At 34.4% G+C, this 20,669-nt stretch overlaps 2 protein-coding genes across 2 annotated transcripts; one reads left to right on the top strand and one right to left on the bottom strand.

The window, feature by feature from the left end:
* Positions 1-6,866: 6,866 nt before the first annotated feature.
* LOC105763837 (K(+) efflux antiporter 2, chloroplastic) lies at positions 6,867-16,473 on the top strand. Its single transcript, XM_012582214.2, has 21 exons — positions 6,867-7,093; positions 7,267-8,963; positions 9,296-9,467; positions 9,577-9,667; positions 9,923-10,059; positions 10,157-10,216; positions 10,296-10,415; positions 10,824-10,892; positions 11,363-11,428; positions 12,028-12,117; positions 12,528-12,632; positions 12,732-12,860; positions 13,314-13,523; positions 13,877-14,026; positions 14,148-14,201; positions 14,345-14,403; positions 14,861-14,927; positions 14,998-15,174; positions 15,265-15,321; positions 15,599-15,673; positions 16,093-16,473. Exons 2-21 carry the CDS (start codon positions 7,339-7,341, stop codon positions 16,207-16,209), a joined length of 3,630 nt encoding a protein of 1,209 aa, XP_012437668.1. The 5' UTR covers positions 6,867-7,093; positions 7,267-7,338; the 3' UTR covers positions 16,210-16,473.
* An 892-nt stretch (positions 16,474-17,365) lies between these two features.
* Positions 17,366-20,498, bottom strand: LOC105763839 (phosphomannomutase). The gene is made up of 12 exons (XM_012582216.2): positions 20,312-20,498; positions 20,120-20,196; positions 19,933-19,977; positions 19,736-19,802; positions 19,568-19,644; positions 19,379-19,414; positions 19,130-19,185; positions 18,917-19,016; positions 18,569-18,664; positions 18,391-18,480; positions 17,863-17,914; positions 17,366-17,747 (listed from the first exon to the last, which is right to left on the bottom strand). Exons 2-12 carry the CDS (start codon positions 20,186-20,188, stop codon positions 17,689-17,691), a joined length of 747 nt encoding a protein of 248 aa, XP_012437670.1. The 5' UTR covers positions 20,189-20,196; positions 20,312-20,498; the 3' UTR covers positions 17,366-17,688.
* Between the last annotated feature and the right edge of the window lie 171 nt (positions 20,499-20,669).

Here is a 20,669-nt window from a genome sequence, read left to right as displayed (position 1 = left end):
ATTTCTATTCTCAATTTGATTCTTTGCTGTTTTGGGGATTTTATTTCAGATCTGGAAATTCAAAGTTCTAATCTTTTAATTTTCTGTTTCGTTTCAGATCTGATTGTTTAAGGTTTTCGTAGGAGTTTCCCGTGACTTGGCAACTCAATCTTGGTCCTCGCGCAACCCCGCATCATTTGGTATCAGATTTTGGGCGTTTTGGGTGTTCTTGGTTGATTTCTAAACTGATCTCAATTTTTTAAAGCAAAAATAGCAGTTTTGCCCAGAAAAATCTTTCAAAAAAAAATTCATTTGAGTGGGTAAATGTTGTCCGATTGATCTAAAATTTTACATACATATTTGTGGCACTGTGATTGAATATAAAAAAATTATTCCCGTAAAAAAATCAGTCAAAAAATTCAAAAAATGAAAAAAAGATGAAATCCAATAAAAAATTTAAAAAATATTCAGTGGGTTGAGTTTGGTGCCCAAACTTTCCAGATCAAAAATTAAATATTTAAGGAAATTCCAGATTTAATTTGGTGATTTTTAGAGATTGGAAACACCTCGAACGAAGTTGTCAAGTTACTCCGCAGTTTTCGGGTTTTCTGTTTTCAGCAATTTTTATTGATTCTTAGCTGTAGGTTTTCATTTGTTTGCCTTTATTTTTCCTTTACAATATCTAACACCTTCTTGTTTCTTGTGTTAGTAGGATTTTTAAAGTGTGCACAATTCTTCCTCGGTGCAACACAAATCAGTTGGTGTCTCGTCCGTTTTTGGCATCCTAGTGCAAATTAGGATTCTTTGGTAGTTCGGTTCATACACTCTCTAATTGATTGATATAAACTCTACTAAAGAACTCACAAGCCTGAATTCTACCTCATTGAGAATTTGATTTTCTTTTTGAGTGATTAACGGTGAGGTTTGCTAACTTTTATTTTTGAGTGTTGAGTGTTTATTTTTTGCAGATTTTTAGAAAATGTCTAAAGATGACCATAATGATACACTTATGAAAGTCCAACAACAGTTAGACGGACATGCTGCTGCAATCACACAAATAAATGCTACACTTCAAGCATTGAATACTACTTTGAATGAGGTACGATTGAATCAAGATCCTCAATATCGAGATCCAATTAAAGACGGTGTGGATAACCAGCCTCCTGCTCATAGGAGCACTCCTCGGCGTGTCCCTAGAACTGATTATGATCTTTATGATCGTGGACAACCCTCTTTGGCAAAACCAAAGAGCGAGCAGCAACGAGAACATCTCTTTCATACTCGCTGCCATGTACAAGGTAAGCTTTGTAGAGTTATTATTGATGGTGAAAGTTGCTCTAACGTAGCCAGCACGACGATGGTGGAAAAGCTTTGCTTAACCACTACTAAGCATCCACGACCTTATCAACTACAATGGCTTAGCAACGAAGGCCAATTTAAGGTCACTCAACAAGTGCGCATCGCCTTTTCTATCGGTAAGTATCAAGACGAAGTCGTGTGCGACGTAGTACCTATTCAAGCCTGCCATTTGTTGCTAGGAGAACCATGGCAACTAGATCGAAAGGTCACTCACGATGGTCGTACCAATAGGTATTCTTTCAAGCATCAAGGAAGGAAAATCACCTTAGTGCCGCTCACTTCGGAACAAGTCCATGAGGACCAAATCAAACTGAAAAATTCTGTTGTTAAAATAAGTGAGAAAAAAGAAAAAGAGAATGAAAAATAGCAAAAAGAGATTGAGACTGAAAAGGAATGTGAAACATAAAAGAAAAGTGAAAAAGAAATTGAAGAAAGAAGAGAAAATAAGTTAGAAAAAGAAACAAAAGAAAAAGACAAGGAAAGGGTAGTGAGGAATGCTTCCACTAACCAAGATATGAATTTTTCTTGTGTTGTTACTTTTCAGGTTCCCGAAAGACCGAAAGATAACATTCAACTTCAATACCTCTCAAATGAAAGACACTTTCATACAATCAACATAGGCAAAGATGAAATCCAACCACATGAGCCTGAAGGTAAGCGAGGTAAGGAAATTTTAGCAACCAAGTCCCGTGCAGATTTGAAAATATTTGATAAAACTTTTGGTGACTTAGTTCTTAAAAGATCCCCTCATTTTGATCCAATTAATTGTTATTCTTTGATTGTGGTTGATAAAGTCATTACGAAAGGAAGCGTGAGTTGTTATTCTCTTAATTTGCCTTGTGTAAAATCCTCGAATTTGTGCAAACCTATTTTGGCAAATACTTTCTATTATTTTGATACTTGGTTTTTGAATAAGGTAACGAGCTTTGCCGAGTTTGTTTTCAATTTATATTCGTGCCTTAAACAATTTCTATGGTTATACATAAAGTTTGAGTTCCATTTGACAAAGGTTAACTCAACAACGGAGCTTCGACTACACTATGCCCCCGATGAGCGAAGGTTTGTATTAAATGAAAAAGGTAAAATCGACCCTTATTCTTCTGCTTATAAAGGTAAGATGCTTGAAACTTTTGAAACACCTTTGTACTCCGCGGATAGTGACAAAGATCGTGTTGATGATTTAATTTTTATAAAACACTTAGATCGAAACGTGCTTGACTATCTTATTTTATCTATTGAAGATCTATCTGTTTTAATGATTGATAAAAAGATTATTGTTTTTGATGCATGTGTGAGTGAATCCATAGTCCGTCGATTAATGCATGGTATGATTGTGCAACTCTGTGAACCGTGTGAATCTTTTCAAATACCTGCTTGTGACGATTATGTTTACCATTTGATTTATTACTCGCAATTTATTCATGGTTTGTGGAAACAATTTGAGACGACTGAATGCCTTAAAACATGTCAATCTTTGTTTCGAATATTTGACGAGGCATTGGCGAGTAAATTAGCTTGTTTGCATGGTAATCTGAATCTGTCAATTTGCATGCGTTATACTTGTTTTGTTATGCTTATGATTGGGCTACAAGTTTGTTTGCATTGCTATTTACTAACTCATGGCTATTCTTTTCAGTGGATTCAATGGCCATTAGTCCCATTCGATCGAGGAAAGTCGAGTCCATTTGATTTTTCAGATTCGAGGACGAATCTTTTTGAGGAAGGGGGGAATGATACGAGTCTCAAAGGCCCAACCCAAGCCCAAACAAGAAGACAAACCATGCTTACTTGAAAATCAGGCCAAATTGTCAAAGTGACCTAATTTGTAAAGTTTTATTTTTTTAAATACTTAGTTTAAATTTTTATGTAAATATTCAACCCAAGAGGCCCAATTAAAAGCCCTTGGCTGAATTTCCATTTAAAATTAAAATAATTAGGAGTTTGTTTAGTTTTAGTTTTCTATTTAGATTAGGAAAATATTTGAAAAGCCTATATAAAGGCTTGGCCGGCCACCTTGTTATTAACTTCTCAATTATATTAAAATTTCAGATTTGTTTAAGTGCAGAATTCTCTTTAAGTTTTTTCTCCAAGAATTCTCTCTTGGGTTTTCTTTAGAAGTTGTTTTAACAATCTTTTGATTGTGGGAGCCATCTTCAGCCTTCTTCTTGCCATTGATATTCTTTGGAGAGGAGATTAGAGCCGTTTGAAGGGAGTTGTGAGATCTTTCGGGATTTCAAGGCTTCTTAGGACTTTTCTTTTATTTGCTTGCTGTCAATTTCTTTTCTTTATTTCTGCTTGTGCCAAATCTTTATCTAATTTATTTGTTGTTCTTATTGTGTTTCCAGCCTTTTTCTATCTTAAAGAATCGGCCAAAAATCCCCAATTTCTAGGGTTCTTGTTGATTCATCCATACTCTTTTTGGGTGAAATTAGATTACCGAAATTTGGGGAAAACTATCTTGGTGTTCAATTGGACAGAATCACAATCTCCTTTAGGGTTTCAAGAACCCTTATTAACACTTATTTCTATTCTCAATTTGATTCTTTCTTTGTTTTGGGATTTTATTTCAGATCCGGAAATTCAAAGTTCTAATCTTTTAATTTTCTATTTCGTTTCAGATCTGATTGTTTAGGGTTTTCGTAGGAGTTTCCCGTGACTTGGCAACTCGATCTTGGTCCGCGCGCAACCCCGTATCACAGGGTGTGCTATATGCCATGGAGAAAGAGAGGACATAGAGTACCTTTTTCGCGATTACACCTTTGCGAGAGTAATTTGGCTTGGGTCTAAGCTGGGAATTACATCAGATAGACTTAGTGTGAATTCTCTACAAGAGTGGGTCTTGGAAGAGAAGTATTTACAAAATTTGCCTCTATCTTATGAAACATATGGATCCATAGAAATAAAGCCATTTTTGAAGTAAAATTCCTAAATCTGGTTGGTGTGATCAATCTTGCTTTAGAACAGACAAATCAGACAATTAGAGCTTATGAGAATTGGATTGACCCAGAGGCTAAAAGACAGGTTAGGTTGGACATGAAACTTGATAATGCTCCAGCATCGGGTTTTAACATCTTCATTGGATGGAAAAGAGGTAATTCAAAGGTCAATATGGTCATCTTATTCCAAACACCCGAGTTTAGAATAAGGGAAGTCATCCATGAATGTCTCGATCAGGTACATGGAGTCAATAACAAACTGCTAATTGCTCGATTTTGTTCTGATACCATCTAGTCGTATGGGTATTACTTCAACCTATTTAGGAGGACATCATAGTTTTGTGGAGTCTTTTTAAGTCATATTGGTATAGGTAGCATTTATGCTAAAGCCTTGAATTGGGTCGATAAATAGGCAACAAGATTGCTTCAAGGTGGGTTTGGATGAGCGGTGGGGTGCGGTGCATTTAGCTTATTTTTTATCTCATGTTACAGTATCGTTACAATATCTAATCTTACTGCCCTTGTTTTTTTTTTATACTAACCACAGATAAACACACCGCCCATCCAAACCCACCCTTAATCATGTTAGTTTTTTAGTTTTCTCTTCCATTGTTCATGCTTTCTTTGATATTTGATTCATGTATTAAAAAAAATATACCCACAAAGCTTTATATCTATATTGAACATACATCCAACCTCCAACTTGGGACTATTATCATGTGCAAATTACCCTCAAACTCAATCCATAGTGGAAAATACATCATCAATATTAAATTAAATTATTTTAAATCAATTTTAATAAATGGTTTGGATTTCAAGCAAATAAAACATAATTTTACATTTACATTTTGCATAAAAAATAAATCTACTTATTCAACATAAAAATTTAATTTATTTTTTTAAAATATATACAATTGAATCAAAATCAAAGTTTTATATATACATTTAAACCACAATTAAAACGTGTATAATTACACAAATAAAAGTTTACGTATCAATTTACACATTAGCTAAAAGTTCATGTATAATTTTATATTTATCCCTTATAGTTAATATAATTTTGTTCACCAACTTAGTAATTAAGTATATTTTAGTACTTGTATTTTTATTGACTATGATCTCTAAATTTAGCAACTAGATTCACTTTGAGTCTTAATATTGGATTTTATAAAAGTGTGGTTGAAATTTACAAAAATATATTTTTCAATTTCAAGTAATGATGTAACACAATTTCAAGCGCAACATCATTAAATTTTTACGAATTTCAAGTTTGGAGATTAAAGCTCGGAAATATTGCAAAGCTCATATACTAAAATGGATAAAAAATCACTTTTTTCAAAATCGAGCTAAAATATGGGGTTAGACCGATTAGCTTGAGAATCAATTGAGTTGGTTGATTGGACCAATTGGATCGGACTAAAAAATTAATTGAGCTAGAGGTTGAATCGATTTTTTTTATTTTTATTTAATTAACCCAAACAAATTAATCGGACAAAAAACTGATAATCTAACAAGTTAGACAATCAATCCAATTACCGAAAACATTAAAAAGATACCAATATCAAAATAAATCTATTCAAGAGCCAAAAAAAAAAAAAACACTAATAATAATTATTAGTATTAAAAAACGTGAAAGTAAGAGTTGAAACCAAAAGCTTAATAACATCAATGGAGGGAGAGGCGTGGAGCGAGCGGCTCTTGGCAGCCAGATGGGGGCGAATGAACGAGGCTCACTTTCAGTCCTTGGCTCTACGCGCCTCCCAACCCGTACCAGAGGCCGTGACCATTCAAATAATGACTCACAAGCAACGACAAATAAAGAATCCGTAGCTTCCACGCGTGGTTGACGCGACTGCATATGATATCACCACTGGAATATCCAAAGAGCATATAAAATCAAGTCACCCTCAACAAAAAAATAGGGTAAATTGCACCCAAGGTTGCTAAATCATTAGTAAATTTATATTTAGATCATTTAACTTTAAAAAATTACAAAATAATTATTAAACTATTCGAAAGTTTTCATTTAAGTCACCGAATTAGTCAAAATTTTATTTAAGTCATTGGGATGTTAAATTTTTTTTAAAGTTGGGCTAGTGTACTCTAAATGACAATTTGGCGATTGATATGATAGATTGGTATCTATCGATGAGTAGAAAAATATACTTTAGATCCAAGTCGATTTGACAATCAATATCGGGGATCAGAGAAAAAATTTGTTTGGATTTTAGTTCGTAGATTTGTGAATTCAAAGTTGTTTCATGAAAAAATTGAATTGTAAAAAGGAAAAAGAATGAGAGCTTTCGATTGCTGCAAATGGTGTAAATATAGAAGGCCATACAATAATGATTTAACAGCGCAGCGACTTAAATGAAAACTTTCGAATAATTTAGTGATAATTTTGTAATTTTTTGAAGTTGAGTGACCAAAATGTAAGTTTATTAATAGTTTAGTGACCTTAGATGTAATTTACCACCAAGAGACCAAATCTACAAAATTAAAACTTGTTTTAATAATTTCCAAATAAAAAAACAAAATTTATCCACCAATCATCTAATTTCCTCGTGTATATATTATTTTCCCTCCTCCCTTTCCTACTTCCCAAACAGAAAAAAAAAAATAGAGGGAAAAAATTAAAAATCAAAGAAAAAAAAGTAAAATTAACTCGTGAATTTCATAATTGGAAAAGCAAAAAAAGGCCACGTTGATTTGTTTATCAGTTGTGTCATTTTCTGCTTCTTCTTTTTTTGGCTTTTTAGTCATAAGATTTTCCTCTCAAACTCCGCCGCTCTCCTACATTTCCGCCGTTTCTTTGATCGGTCAGTTCGCTTTCTCTTCATTTTCTTTTTTACTTATTATTTTTATTCAGTACCGATTTTATGTATATGTTATATTGTATGAGTATAAACTGTGAAGTATGTACTGATTTTGCTGTTCTAGGGTTACTAGCGTGGATTCTTTAATATTTTGTTTTTTTTTTTTATTGCTTTAGGTGTTTGATAAAAGGTCAATTAGAGTTCTTGAAATGCGTTGCTAAGAATAAAGATCGGTGTGGTGAAGAAAGATGGATTTCGCTTGTAGTTTTAAGCGTCCTATGGTATTTCATGGTGGTGAAGGGAGTAGTAGTAGTTCTAGGATGCTGGATCCGTTATGTCCTAGGTTTAAATGTAGGAATTTGAGTTACAGTGTTGTTGATCCCACGATTGGATCCAAAACTCGGTGTTTGAAGAAAATGAGGAAAAGTATGGCTTATGGTGGTTGTTTAAGTTCGAATTTGGTTTTTGGGGGGAAAGTTAACCGTCATTTGTGCAGTGCGTACTCTAGTAGGTCGTTGTTTTACGGTTTGCGTGATGTGTCGAAAGTAAGAGGAGTTAGGTTGTGTTGTCAAGGTAATGATTCGTTGGCTTATGCTGATGGGAATGGTCGGAATGTGGAATTTGCAGAGAGTGGTGATGGGAGTTCGAGTGGTACTGTATCGAATGGATTGGAAGAAGAAGATAGAAATCTAAATGGTGAAGTGGAAACACCTAGTCTGGATGACTTGAGGGAAGTGTTGCAGAAGGCGATTAAGGAATTGGAAGTGGCACGTCTTAACAGTAGGATGTTTGAGGAAAAGGCTCTGAAAATATCAGAAGCAGCTATAGCTTTGAAGGACGAAGCAGCCAATGCTTGGAATGATGTTAATGGCACACTTAATATGATTCAAGATATTGTGAACAATGAGTGCGTTGCTAAAGAGGCTGTTCAAAAGGCAATGATGGCATTATCTTTAGCTGAGGCAAGGCTTCAGGTGACAGCAGACTCATCTGAATCTCTGAAAAAGGGAAATGATTCCCCAGAAAGTTCTGGAGAGAGTGATGTGGAAATTGATATTAGGGAAGATAATGGAGCAGCATTGACTGCACAAAATGAGATTAGAGAATGTAAGGAGAAGTTAGAAAATTGTGAAGTGGAGTTAAGGCACTTGCAGAGTAAAAAGGAGGAGTTGCAGAAAGAAGCAGATAGATTGAATGAGGTTGCAGAGAAAGCACAGATGGATGCATTGAAAGCTGAGGAAGAAGTTGCAAACATCATGCTTTTAGCTGAGCAAGCTGTTGCTTTTGAATTGGAAGCTACACAGCATGTGAATGATGCAGAGATAGCTCTGCAAAAAGCTGAAAAGTCTCTTTCTAATTTGATTGTTGAGACTGTTGAGCAGCAGGTTTCGGCTGAAGAGACTGTTATTGAGGAGGAGACCAGTCCCGGGGGTCCTAATGATGTTTTTGTTGAAAGAGAAAGGGATGCTTTGATTAATGGTGGCATGGTGGTTGCTGAGCCTACAGCAGACATCATATCTGGTAAAGCTAGAAAAAGTTCTGAAGATATCAAACAATTTGATGATCTAAGTGATCATGAGAACGGAATCCCGGGTTTAGATTCTCCAAAAGAAGCTGAAATTGAAGCAGAAAAGTCAAAAAGTGTTCAATCAAAGAAGTCGGAATCTCAGAAGGAGCTGACAAGGGAGACTTCACCCCCTAATTCCTCAAAGTCGTTGTTGAAGAAATCTTCACGTTTCTTCCCTGCATCATTTTTTTCCTTCACTGATGATGGGACAGAGTTCACACCATCGTCAGTCGCCCAGAGTCTTTTGGAGTCTGCAAGGAAACAAATTCCTAAACTGGTAGTAGGAGTACTGCTCTTGGGAGCTGGGTATGTTTTTGAATATTACTACCGTATTATATTAACTAAATTAGTTATATCTCCTCTAAAATTCCTGTATATGTCTTTGCTGAGCGTTAATTTCTCCTTCATGACCGAAATGGCATGTTCTGTTAAAACAAGATGTTTTTCTTTTGGAATGCTATGTCTATTTCTTCTCCGATCAAACGTTTAGATCTAGTGAATTCACTGCTTGACTATAATAAAAACAACGGATCAACTCCTCTGGAAGGAACCATTTTATTGAGTTTGTGTTTTATCAGTTTATTACTTTTTTATAAGATTCAATGCCTGCAAAAATGATTGCCTGCCTTTGATCACAGGGTTGCCTTCTATGCTAATCAGGCAGAGAGGAGAGCTCAGTTGATGCAGCAGCCAGATGTCATAACTACTAGTATAGATGACATTTCCTTAAATGCAAAACCTCTGATGCGACAAATGAAGAAAATTCCTAAAAAACTAAAAGAACTAGTTGCTTTTCTTCCGCATCAAGAGGTATCTGATCCTACACCATTTATTAGTTTCTCCATTTGTTTCTTTTGATTGTAATCATACTGAATATAGCAGCTTGTCAGAAGCTTATTTCAATCTTTGAATTTCTCAGATGAATGAGGAGGAGGCTTCTCTCTTTGATGTGTTGTGGTTACTTCTTGCAAGCGTAATATTTGTGCCTATATTTCAGAAAATTCCTGGAGGTGACTAAACTCTCTATCCTTTAGCTCATTTCAGTATGTAGCATCGAGTCGGCGTTCTTAAAAAACGCATGATCTTTTGTCAATATGAACTTTTGCAAAGACTTTTGGTGCTCATGTTTGAATTCTCTATTTTCTTTTTATGATGTTTCCTCATAGCCTGGAGAAAACAATGTTTTTTCTCTTTCCTGCTCCTTACCATTATTTGTTCTATTTTTCCTTTACTGATGTTTTTCTTCTAACTGCTCCAATTTTTAGGCAGTCCCGTTCTTGGATATTTGGCTGCTGGCATCTTGATTGGACCTTATGGTCTTTCCATAATCCGTCATGTGCATGGGACCAAAGCAATTGCTGAATTTGGAGTTGTTTTCTTGCTATTCAATATTGGCCTTGAGGTGGAGTTTATTTTATACATCCATAATTGCAGCTTTACATTGAATTCTATCATTATAAGATGATACTAAACATGTACCCATATCTTGCCTTTTGCAGTTATCCGTCGAAAGGTTAAGTTCCATGAAGAAATATGTTTTTGGATTAGGCTCTGCGCAGGTGATTGAGAAAATAAATTTTCTGTCACTGTCACATATGTTTTGAAAGTTCTTTTAACTTATACTTTTATGTGATGCAGGTCCTTGTGACTGCAGTTGTAGTTGGCTTGGTTGCTCATTTTGTTGCTGGGCAGCCTGGTCCAGCTGCAATTGTGATTGGGAATGGCCTGGCATTATCTTCAACTGCTGTTGTCTTGCAGGTAATTAACATAGGCACATTCTGCTTCAGATGTTATTAATTGACATTGTATTATTATTACTCTTGCACATCCTGAAGGACACAAATTTTAGCAAGCTTGCTAGGGCAAAAGATTCAAATTTTATTTTTGTTGAATATTTATAAACATCTATTTTCCTCTTATATTCCTCTGCGACCTCTTAAAATCTTTAGAAATTAGAAGATAACTTGGTTTCTTGCGATTGTCTTCACAAATCTACCTAATAGGTTTAGTAATAGCATGAATGTGACCTGATTGTATCGAACTCTTGTCATTTGTTTTATTTTTTATATTTTTTGTTCTTTTACAATAACATACCTACCACAGAAGATAAAGAGACCTCATGGCTCCATTATGTGGTCTTATAATTGATATTGTCTTCATTTGCAGGTATTACAGGAGCGAGGTGAGAGTACTTCGCGCCATGGACGTGCTACATTTTCAGTCCTACTTTTTCAGGTTGTCCTAGGATCTTGAGAAAAGGGATTGACTTCAGGAGGCATTTTTTATGAATTGAATTTTGCAGTCAGTGATAGTAGTTCTTTATTCAGTTATTATACAAATGAATGTCTTGATAACTGATACGTGTATGCCTGCTACTTTTTGTCCCTTTCTTCTTCTTCTTATTTTTAAATCTTCTTTCGCAATCTTCATGTTTTAAACAGACATATTTACTGTTGAAGTAAGCAAAGATGAAATTAGTTATCTACTCAATGCAACATGGTAATCGCCTATTAAGCCATCTTGCTCCCATAGTACTAAAAATGCTTTATGAATGATCCGACTAAATTGGCAATTAGGACATAATAATACCTGCTTGATATGTTTGGAATCCTCCCTCGTTAGTCTTTCGAAGTTCACTTTGACATTTAGTTCATTTGGATGGTTTTGGTTGTGAATTTTTATTGATTAATATCTCTTCTTTCCAGGACTTGGCTGTTGTTGTTTTGCTTATACTCATACCTCTTATCTCACCAAATTCATCAAAAGGAGGGGTAATCTTCTAAATTCTAATATATCCATTTTTTGCTTTTCCTTTTTATTCCTCATTTAACCTTGAATATTCTAATTGGCTTTGCTTTGATAGTATGTCGTTCACTTACATCTATGTTCTTTATTCTGATACTTGCATTAATCATTAAGTTTTTTTGGGGCTCAAATTTTGATGAATGAACCATAAAGCTCTCTTGGGGCTTGGGTTTTGATGAGTGATTTTCCTAAGCTTCTATTAGTAGAAAGCTGTCTGCTCCTTCATCTCCTTGGGTTTCTTAATAGCTGTTTATGTTTATTTCTTTGCAGCATACTCCACTAGTTTGCTTTAAGGGAGCATGTGCTTTCCCCAAAATCTTTTCTTTTGTTATTTGATGGTTGCCTCCATAAATGGTTCTAATGAACTTCTAAGGAAGTATTTTGGAAACATTTGCAAGTGGAAATATTTAGGGAAAACATGAAAGAACTTTGATGGCTAAGGCAAGTTAAGAAGAAGTGAAATTTGCCCCTTGTCTGGTTTATCTGCCACATTCTTGTTATCGCTGCTGATACTTCCACATTTTATATTTGCACTTTTGAGTTATGTAACTTTTTTGGTTTTCAGGTTGGTTTTAGAGCCATTGCTGAAGCTCTTGGACTGGCTGCTGTTAAGGCAGCAGTTGCCATTTCTGCCATTATTGCTGGGGGACGGTTGGTAAGTTTTATGTCTAAGACATTTATGGCCTCAGGTTTGGACATTAAATTTTTATTGTTTTACTTTATCTTAACTTATCCTGTAATATTTGACTGATTAAAAAAATTGCAAATTGTCTATTAAGAGCGTTCAAATATAACCTGGTTGGATGTACGTGGTATCATTCTAGTGGAGCTAACTGATTGTTTGTGAGAGCTTTGTTATACATATAAGAAATGCATCTACTAGTCTGATAGTATTGACTCATAAATCATAACAAAAAAGAAAGGTATTTGACTCATAGATGCAATTTACCCGCAATCTTCAGAATCTACTAAGGTTGTTGATACCTGTGCTTGACTCTGAAAATGGATAATGCTTCAGAAACACAGCAGCTGCTGATTTTTGTATACTTTTGTCTTTTCTTGCAGTTGCTTCGACCAATTTATAAGCAAATAGCAGAAAATCAAAATGCAGAAATATTCTCAGCCAATACCCTCCTTGTTATTCTAGGGACAAGTCTCCTTACTGCTAGGGTACGAAAACTATACATTCTTGTCAAATTTTCTTTTTCTTCTGTTGTAGTAATAATACCTTAGATCCTTCGTTTTGTTTTTACTCTTCTGGTTGAACAGGCTGGACTTTCCATGGCATTGGGAGCATTTCTAGCTGGTTTGCTTCTTGCAGAGACTGAATTCTCTTTGCAGGTTGAGTCAGATATTGCTCCATATCGTGGCCTCTTATTGGGTCTCTTCTTCATGACGGTGGGTACTTTATTTGGTGGCCTCTCTATTTTGGATGACTAGAGTGTCTGTTCATTGAATTACTTTCTTGCTTCAGTTGTAGTTGTATCTGGTGCTCATTTCTTATGAAGGCCATTTAGATAGTGTTTGGAAAGCCATCTACTAATTGGGTTTGTGTGTAATTGCTTGTAATTACACAAGGGTGGCATGTCCAAACGTATCCTTAGTGTGAATATTATACAACAATCATAACACCAAGATTCTTTATACACAGAGGATGATTTTATCTCATAGGTGGAAGTAGGATAAAACTGGGAGAGGTGGTTGGATAAAGTCTTCATATCATTTACTATGTTACTGAGTTTTGAGAATGATAACACTTGCTTAATTTGGCTTGTTTTTGGTTTTAGGTTATTGTTACTGCCATACATTGATGATCAAGCATATGCAACTGTTGACAATTTGACTTTTCAGGTTGGCATGTCCATTGACCCAAAGCTTCTTGTATCAAATTTTCCTGTCATTGCGGGGACATTGGCACTCTTACTTGGTGGCAAGACCATATTGGTGGCAGTTGTTGGTAAACTTTTTGGTATTTCGATCATATCTGCCATAAGGGTTGGTCTTCTTCTAGCTCCAGGTGGAGAATTTGCATTTGTGGCTTTTGGTGAAGCTGTTAATCAGGTTTCTTTCACTATTAACTAACATCATTTGGTCATGGGATTATCTCATCCACATCTAATAGTTTATCTTGTATTTGGTAAATTTTTAGTTAACCTGTTGGGTTATTGATTTTTACTTTTGAGTTTTGTCAGTGTAATGGTGGTTTGTCATTTGAGAAAGATATATTGTTCACATATTCATTCCATTATAATTTGGAATATTCGTTAATCGTATCATATATCTTAGGTAAATGGGCACGTTTTGTTACTAAATCAACAAGAATTGTTGTTCTTTGAATAATGAAATCCAACTTCCAAGTGCTAATATGCAGTGTTTTATCACTTATGCAAGTATTAATGGGGGGTTTTTGGCAGGGAATAATGTCTTCTCAGCTATCCTCATTGTTGTTCCTTGTTGTGGGGATTTCAATGGCCCTCACACCATGGCTTGCTGCTGGAGGCCAGTTAATTGCCTCTCGTTTTGAGCTGCACGATGTTCGAAGCTTATTGCCTGTTGAGAGTGAGGTAACATAATAAAGTATATTTATGCAGTAAATCTCTTTTCAATATATTAAGCATCTGATTTTGATGTAGTGGGATCTCTAATAGTTATTAATCTGTCTCTTTAACTTGGTTTTATTTCCAGACTGATGATTTGCAAGATCATATTATCATTTGTGGATTTGGGCGTGTTGGGCAGGTATTTATATATTTGCACCCTTGAATTTGAAAAATTAGTCTGAAAGTGTTAATCTGATGAACCTCTTCTCAAATTAGTTAATAATCCATAAACACATGTCCGTAACAATGTCGTGTTTTCTCTTTTTCTTTGCATTTTTTCAGATCATAGCTCAGCTACTTTCAGAGCGCCTAATTCCATTCGTTGCCCTTGATGTGCGGAGGTAACATAATTCTTTTTAAAGAGAAGTCAAATAATCATCTATCATAATGCTTATGATTTTGCAAACATCTGACTCCATCTTAATCTAGGGTATAGATCCTTTGTGTATGCCAATTTAATTCCTCCAAGATACCTGCCCATACCGCGACTCACACATGAGTTTGTCTTTGATTTTCTATATTACCCAATGTATTGATATAGCGCATGATTATGAGCTAGAGATTGATGCATATAAATGTTCTCGATTAATGTAAAACAGTCGCTTTTGCCTACTATGTGATTGACATTTTTGTTGAAGAAGCTTAAGACATTCATGGAAATAGGCCGACTCATTTTGGAAATGGCCATAAAGTAATTGTCTTTCATAGCCTATACCAGTGGTAGACATCACAAAATAGCATATATCTAAAGTTCATCAATTAATCATGGCAAGTACTAAAAGTTTCTGCTCCTTTCAGTGATAGGGTGGCAATGGGGCGTTCCCTGGACATTCCTGTTTATTTTGGAGATGCTGGTAGTCGAGAGGTAAGCAAAATTCGTTCAAAATAAGTCGACTTGTAGATCACTATTTGACTTCTTTTATACTGGTGATTAGGTCCTTCACAAAGTTGGTGCTGAAAGAGCTTGTGCTGCGGCAATAACCTTGGATACACCTGGTGCCAATTATAGAACTGTTTGGGCTCTGAGCAAGTATTTCCCTAATGTGAAAACTTTTGTCCGTGCTCATGATGTTGATCACGGCCTTAATTTGGAAAAAGCTGGGGCTACGGCTGTAATATTCTTTTACCTTCTACTAAATTTACCTCCTGTGGTTTTTCTTCTCCTGGTTTTTCCTTATTCTCTTCTTCCTTGTTGAGTATAGGTTGTGCCAGAAACCTTGGAACCAAGTCTGCAGTTGGCTGCTGCTGTCCTAGCTCAGGTATGATGGATTACATTTTCCAATCCCGAGCACCTTGTTTCCCTTATGCTTTCCTCGGCCAATAGTGGTTTTAACATTGTCTCTGAGCTAGAGATCATGATTTGGATGTGCAACACTTGCATCGGTCACTTATTAATATGATTAATCCTGCGTTAAACCGTGCAGATGTCTTATATTCATCTGTTAATCCGATGCTTCCACTTCTATTCCATTTTTTTTTACTTATACTGATATCTTAAACAATCCATATCGTTTCTTTTCCCCTTTCTTTCTGCAGGCTAAACTCCCAACATCTGAGATTGCAGCAACAATCAATGAATTTAGGTCTCGCCATCTTGCGGAACTAACAGAGGTACTCCCTACAACCCTACTTTTTCCTTTATTTGGTAAAAGTATCATGGAGGCTATTAGACTAGGAGTTGGATTGCATTTCTCCCTCTATCAAAAAAATGGACAAATTAGTCCTTGTACGTTAGATCAAAGAGCAAACTGGTTCTGTGTTCAAAATTTTCTCTATTTCTACTATTAAAAACTTGTCCCTTTACATCAGTATGAGCTACATGTTGCACGCATCATGTCATTATTTGGTTATTCCGGCAACCATGTTAGTTTTTAACAATACATATGGATGAAATTTTAGTAGAGAGCAAAATGTAATCTGACTCTTAGTACAGGAGCTTCCATGGTACTTTTACCTTTTTATTTTTGTTTATTTCCTAACATCTCAAGGTATATTTTTATCATAATCCCAACGTGTTTTCACTTCCACAGCTATGCCAAGCTAGCGGAAGTTCTCTCGGTTATGGGTTTTCTCGAGTCACGAATAAACCTAAAACTCTACCGCCGGATTCTTCGGACGATAACCACGTTACTGAATTGGCGATATGAAAGGTTCCTCGTGTTAACCAGGTATAATAAACCCTCCCCCCCTTTCAGGGGGAAAAACTGTATAGAACAACTACATGCCCCCATTGTTGTAAGTTGTACAGAAAATAGTACAAAAAAAAAAAGGACCTTTTTCCAGTAATTACAAAATTTTAAGCGGTTGATAAATTTTTGATGACTTTTATTAATTGCTTGTTAAAGGATCAACTGTTGTTGTACTTTGTCATTAAATGGTAACAGACAGGAAAGGAACATTTTCATGGATTACTGTTTTCATGTTCTTTTCATAGATCGATTGAAATATTTACGTCCTAGTTTAAAATTATAAAATTTTGATAATTATTTTGGGTAAAATATACTGGTAGTCACATAATTATTGATAAGTTTTTTTAGTCATTCAATTATGAAAAATTATACAATTGTTATCTAATTATTTGATTTGTCCTTCTTGGTCATTAGGTTAATGGAAAATTTTGTGATAATTTTTAAAATTGGTATAATAACTTTACTCTTCAATATTTATATATTGTATTAATTTAATTTTGATTCTAAAAAAGTAATCTTTTAACATCTACACCTTGTATGTTTTGATATATATATTTATAATTTTGCTTTTTCTATGCGACTTAAAAGAATAAATTTATCAATTAAATTTGATTGAAAATATATTAAAATTAAAAATCTAAAAATTTAGTATAATAGTTATCATTTTTATTGTTTTAAGTCTAACCTTGAATATTACAAACAAAGCCAAAATTGTAAAAAATACCAAATTATACCATAAAAATGTTAGGGAGTTATATTTTTAGAATCAAATTTAAATTAACATATTGTATAATCATTAAGAGCTAAAATTACTATTATGTCTATATAAAATGTCTGATGGTTGATTGAATTAGGAAACAATAGTTTAACTTGTTCAACTATTATGACACTGGATGTAATATTTTAATATTGTATCACATCATGACTTGAAAATTTATATAAATTTTTAAATAATAATGCCTCAAAATCAAAGACCAAAATGAATCTAATTGTCAAATTCAAGTGACAAAGTGCAAAAAAAAAAAAAAAAACCTAACAGCCAAACTCAAGGGTATTTTTCCGTCTCTTCTGATTGAAGTTAAATGGGAAAAAAATTGCCATAAACAAATGGAGCTTTATAATATAAGACACAGATTATATTTATTATTGAGCAGTTCATCCTGCCGGCTTCAGTGTATATATAAATACATATATAAATTGCTGCAACCTTAATAAAGTGAATGTCCAAAATTCATGATTCCCTCAAATGATAGTAAAAGAGAATCATGGTGATACCATATTTTCTGCAAGTTCTAAATACCCAAAATTTAACCACTTTGAACTATTACTGAATAATATAAAAACTACATACTTGAGCCAGCACCCGGCTTGCCACTTATTCTTTCCCATAAACCACTCGATACAACTCGGTAATACCAAGAAGAAAAGCGGTATCGTTCAAGGGTTGCTTAAGAAGAGAGCTTTGCACTGCTTCACTGTGTCACCAGGACTTGTAACTATATATGACCAAAATAAAACATATTGTTATATTGCCAAGGGAAATTGAATCACTGCATTTTGAGACCATTGAACATTGAGAATCTGTGTAAATAGTTCGAGATAACAACTGACCTGTGTGTCCTACTGTTCTCTCCGATTCATAAATTTCATGATCGTTACCTCCCTGACCAGGGAAAAAACCATTAGTAAATGGAATGAAGGTAAAGGCCAAAAGAAAGCCGATTAAAAACGTATAATGACTGTAAGTTTATGGATTTATGTAGGGTGGAAGGCAGTAAAAACGGATATGCTTCAAATTGCGTTTTGCCTCTACTAAAAAAATGGAAACATTAGTCTCTATATATTAGTTCAAAGAGTAAATTGGTCCTCTTTCTTAAAAATTTAATCTATTTGTACTGTTTAAAATTAGCATGGTTGACAGAATAACTAGATCGTGATACATGATGTGCCACATGTACATTATGTAGATGTACAAGTCTAGTTTCTAACAGTAGAAACGGATGAAATTTTTAACAGAACCAGTTTGCTCTTTGACCACTCATTGCTTAAGTAGAGGGGACAAAATGCGATTCAATACAAGGGCCTCCATGGTACTTTTACCGGTGGAAGACCAAAGAAGTGAAAAAAAATGGAACCAACCTTGTAAGTTTTGTCCCCAAAGAAGTGGATTTCTTGAAACTCTTCAAGATATCTCAAGCAATATGTTTTGTCCCAGCCCTCGGGGAAAACCTATAACGATCAAAACGAAGCAATCACTAATCCTTTTGACGTTCATGGTACTTAAAATGTTGAAACAAACTATATATGTATTACTTACATCAAAGCTTATTTGCCCTCCAATTGAAAATGTCAAGTTAAGGTGAGCAAACTTTTCTCGAAGTACAGACACCATTTTCAGGCGAATATTGTGAACCTGAAACTCGAATAGTTTGATTTATTTAAGTATATGCACCTAAAAAGTACTAAAAGCTAATTTAGCATTATTGTTTGTTCTCGAGTTGGTTTCAAAAGCACATGTTAAACACACTTTCGATGGCAAAAGCTCTTCATTTACCATTGCTTTTGCAGTGAAAAAGTGCTTTTGGACGGCCAAAAATGATGCTAGATGCACCCTAACTCCGTATATTTTAGATAGCAAAAACTAAAAGGTTATTATATTTTATACCTTGTCGTACTTTTCGAATTCATCCCTTTCTTCTTGGCTACAGTTACGTCCAATCGGAGATACATTAAGCATCCCACTTCGGAATTCAATGAATGTCCCCCTAAACCGAAGAAAAATGATAAAGAGGTGGTCTTATTCAACTTGACCGATTAGAGGAATAAATAGAGTTGCAGCAGACTTAAAAAATGAACTCCATTCTTCCAATTTTCTCACCTTTTTATCGGGATATCCAAGTCAGCAATATAATGCAATGTGAAGTTTATAAATTCCTGCACAATCATTTGCAATCAATGAAACAAATAGCATACACCATTTCTAATGGTAATCAGACATCATCACGAGCGGCTAATGAAAATCAATGGAGTCCTAACGACACCATAAACCGAGCTTTTTTTCTTAATGTAATCCATTTTAGATATCAAATGGAAGAACCATCATATCTAAGAGGGGAAAAAGACTAACCTTCAGCTTATCTTCTCCGAGAAACGACTTCAAACTCTAGAAAAAGGAAACCGAGACCGAGTTAATGAAATTAAGATAAACTTATCCAAAAGGGGGAAAAAAATACTTATCATTAGTTCTTAAATTTACATCATATGGCAAGAAAACAAGGTGTTTGGACAAAAAGAAACTACATGCTGTGAGTAATACCTGGGTTCCAATGAGTTCCCCATCTTTATGAGCAACAAGTCCATTTTCAGAAAATACATAATCATAGTCATTAATCACTGCATTTACAGAAAAAATTGTAACTAATAGTTCAATAATCATAGGGACTAAAAAAGAAACAATGAAAACAACAAGGTTTCATAAGCAAACCTGATTTCCCAAGTTGCTCAGATATCTTAACAAGATCAGATCCACCTACTACTCCAACAGTAACAACCTATAATTGAAAATAAAACAAAGTTCTTTAATAAAAATTGGATCTTGTTTTTTTTTTTTTACTATTTTTTAAAGATTCAACAAAATAAAACCAAAAGAATTGAAGGGTCATCATAAGAAAAATCATATACCTTTCTCAGTTCCTTCATGAACTCCAGCATTTCAGGGGTAGCCACCTATGCCATTTAAATGAAAATGTATCAATTTTCACTTAAATTGAACAACCCAATAAGCATATAATTGAAATTTAAAGGACTAAATATAAAAAAGAGAGATTTACATATATATATATATATATATATATATATATATATACACCTTTCTTGGAGCTGTAAGTGTTCCATCAACATCAAATAAAGCAATCAAACCAGGTTTCTTTAGAGCCATTGAAGTTCCTGCAATCAAAATTACAATGCTTTTAGTAAAAAAAAAAAAAACCAAAAACATCAAAAGATGCAACTTTTAAGATAAAAGATTGAAATTTAAATGGGATTATAAGAAAGTTATGACCTTTTTGAATATTGATGGAGTTTAGAAAAATGGGTTGTAATTGTAATAGAAAATAAGCAAAGGGAATGAAGTGAATGAAGAGCTTTAATGGCGGAACTTAGGGGGAACTAAATAATGTGTTGGGGAGATGAGATCTGGTCTTTGAGATTACTTATTGTCAAAGACAAGTCTTTGAGATTAAAGAATGTGTGAGACTATAGCAAATTAGCAAACGTAGTTTGAAGAAATTTGTTTAGATTAATTGCATAACATGTCCTTAATTTATGGTGTAAACTTTAAATTGGTCTTAAACTTCAAAATATTCTAATCGAAATTTTAAAATATTAGTATCTTATTCAATCAAGTCCTTCCTTTAAAC

The sequence above is a fragment of the Gossypium raimondii genome, chromosome 12 (assembly GCF_025698545.1).
Source record: "Gossypium raimondii isolate GPD5lz chromosome 12, ASM2569854v1, whole genome shotgun sequence".
Lineage (NCBI taxonomy): Eukaryota > Viridiplantae > Streptophyta > Magnoliopsida > Malvales > Malvaceae > Gossypium > Gossypium raimondii.
The sequence above is the reverse complement of the archived record's forward strand: the minus strand, read 5'-3'. Positions and strand labels throughout refer to the sequence as shown.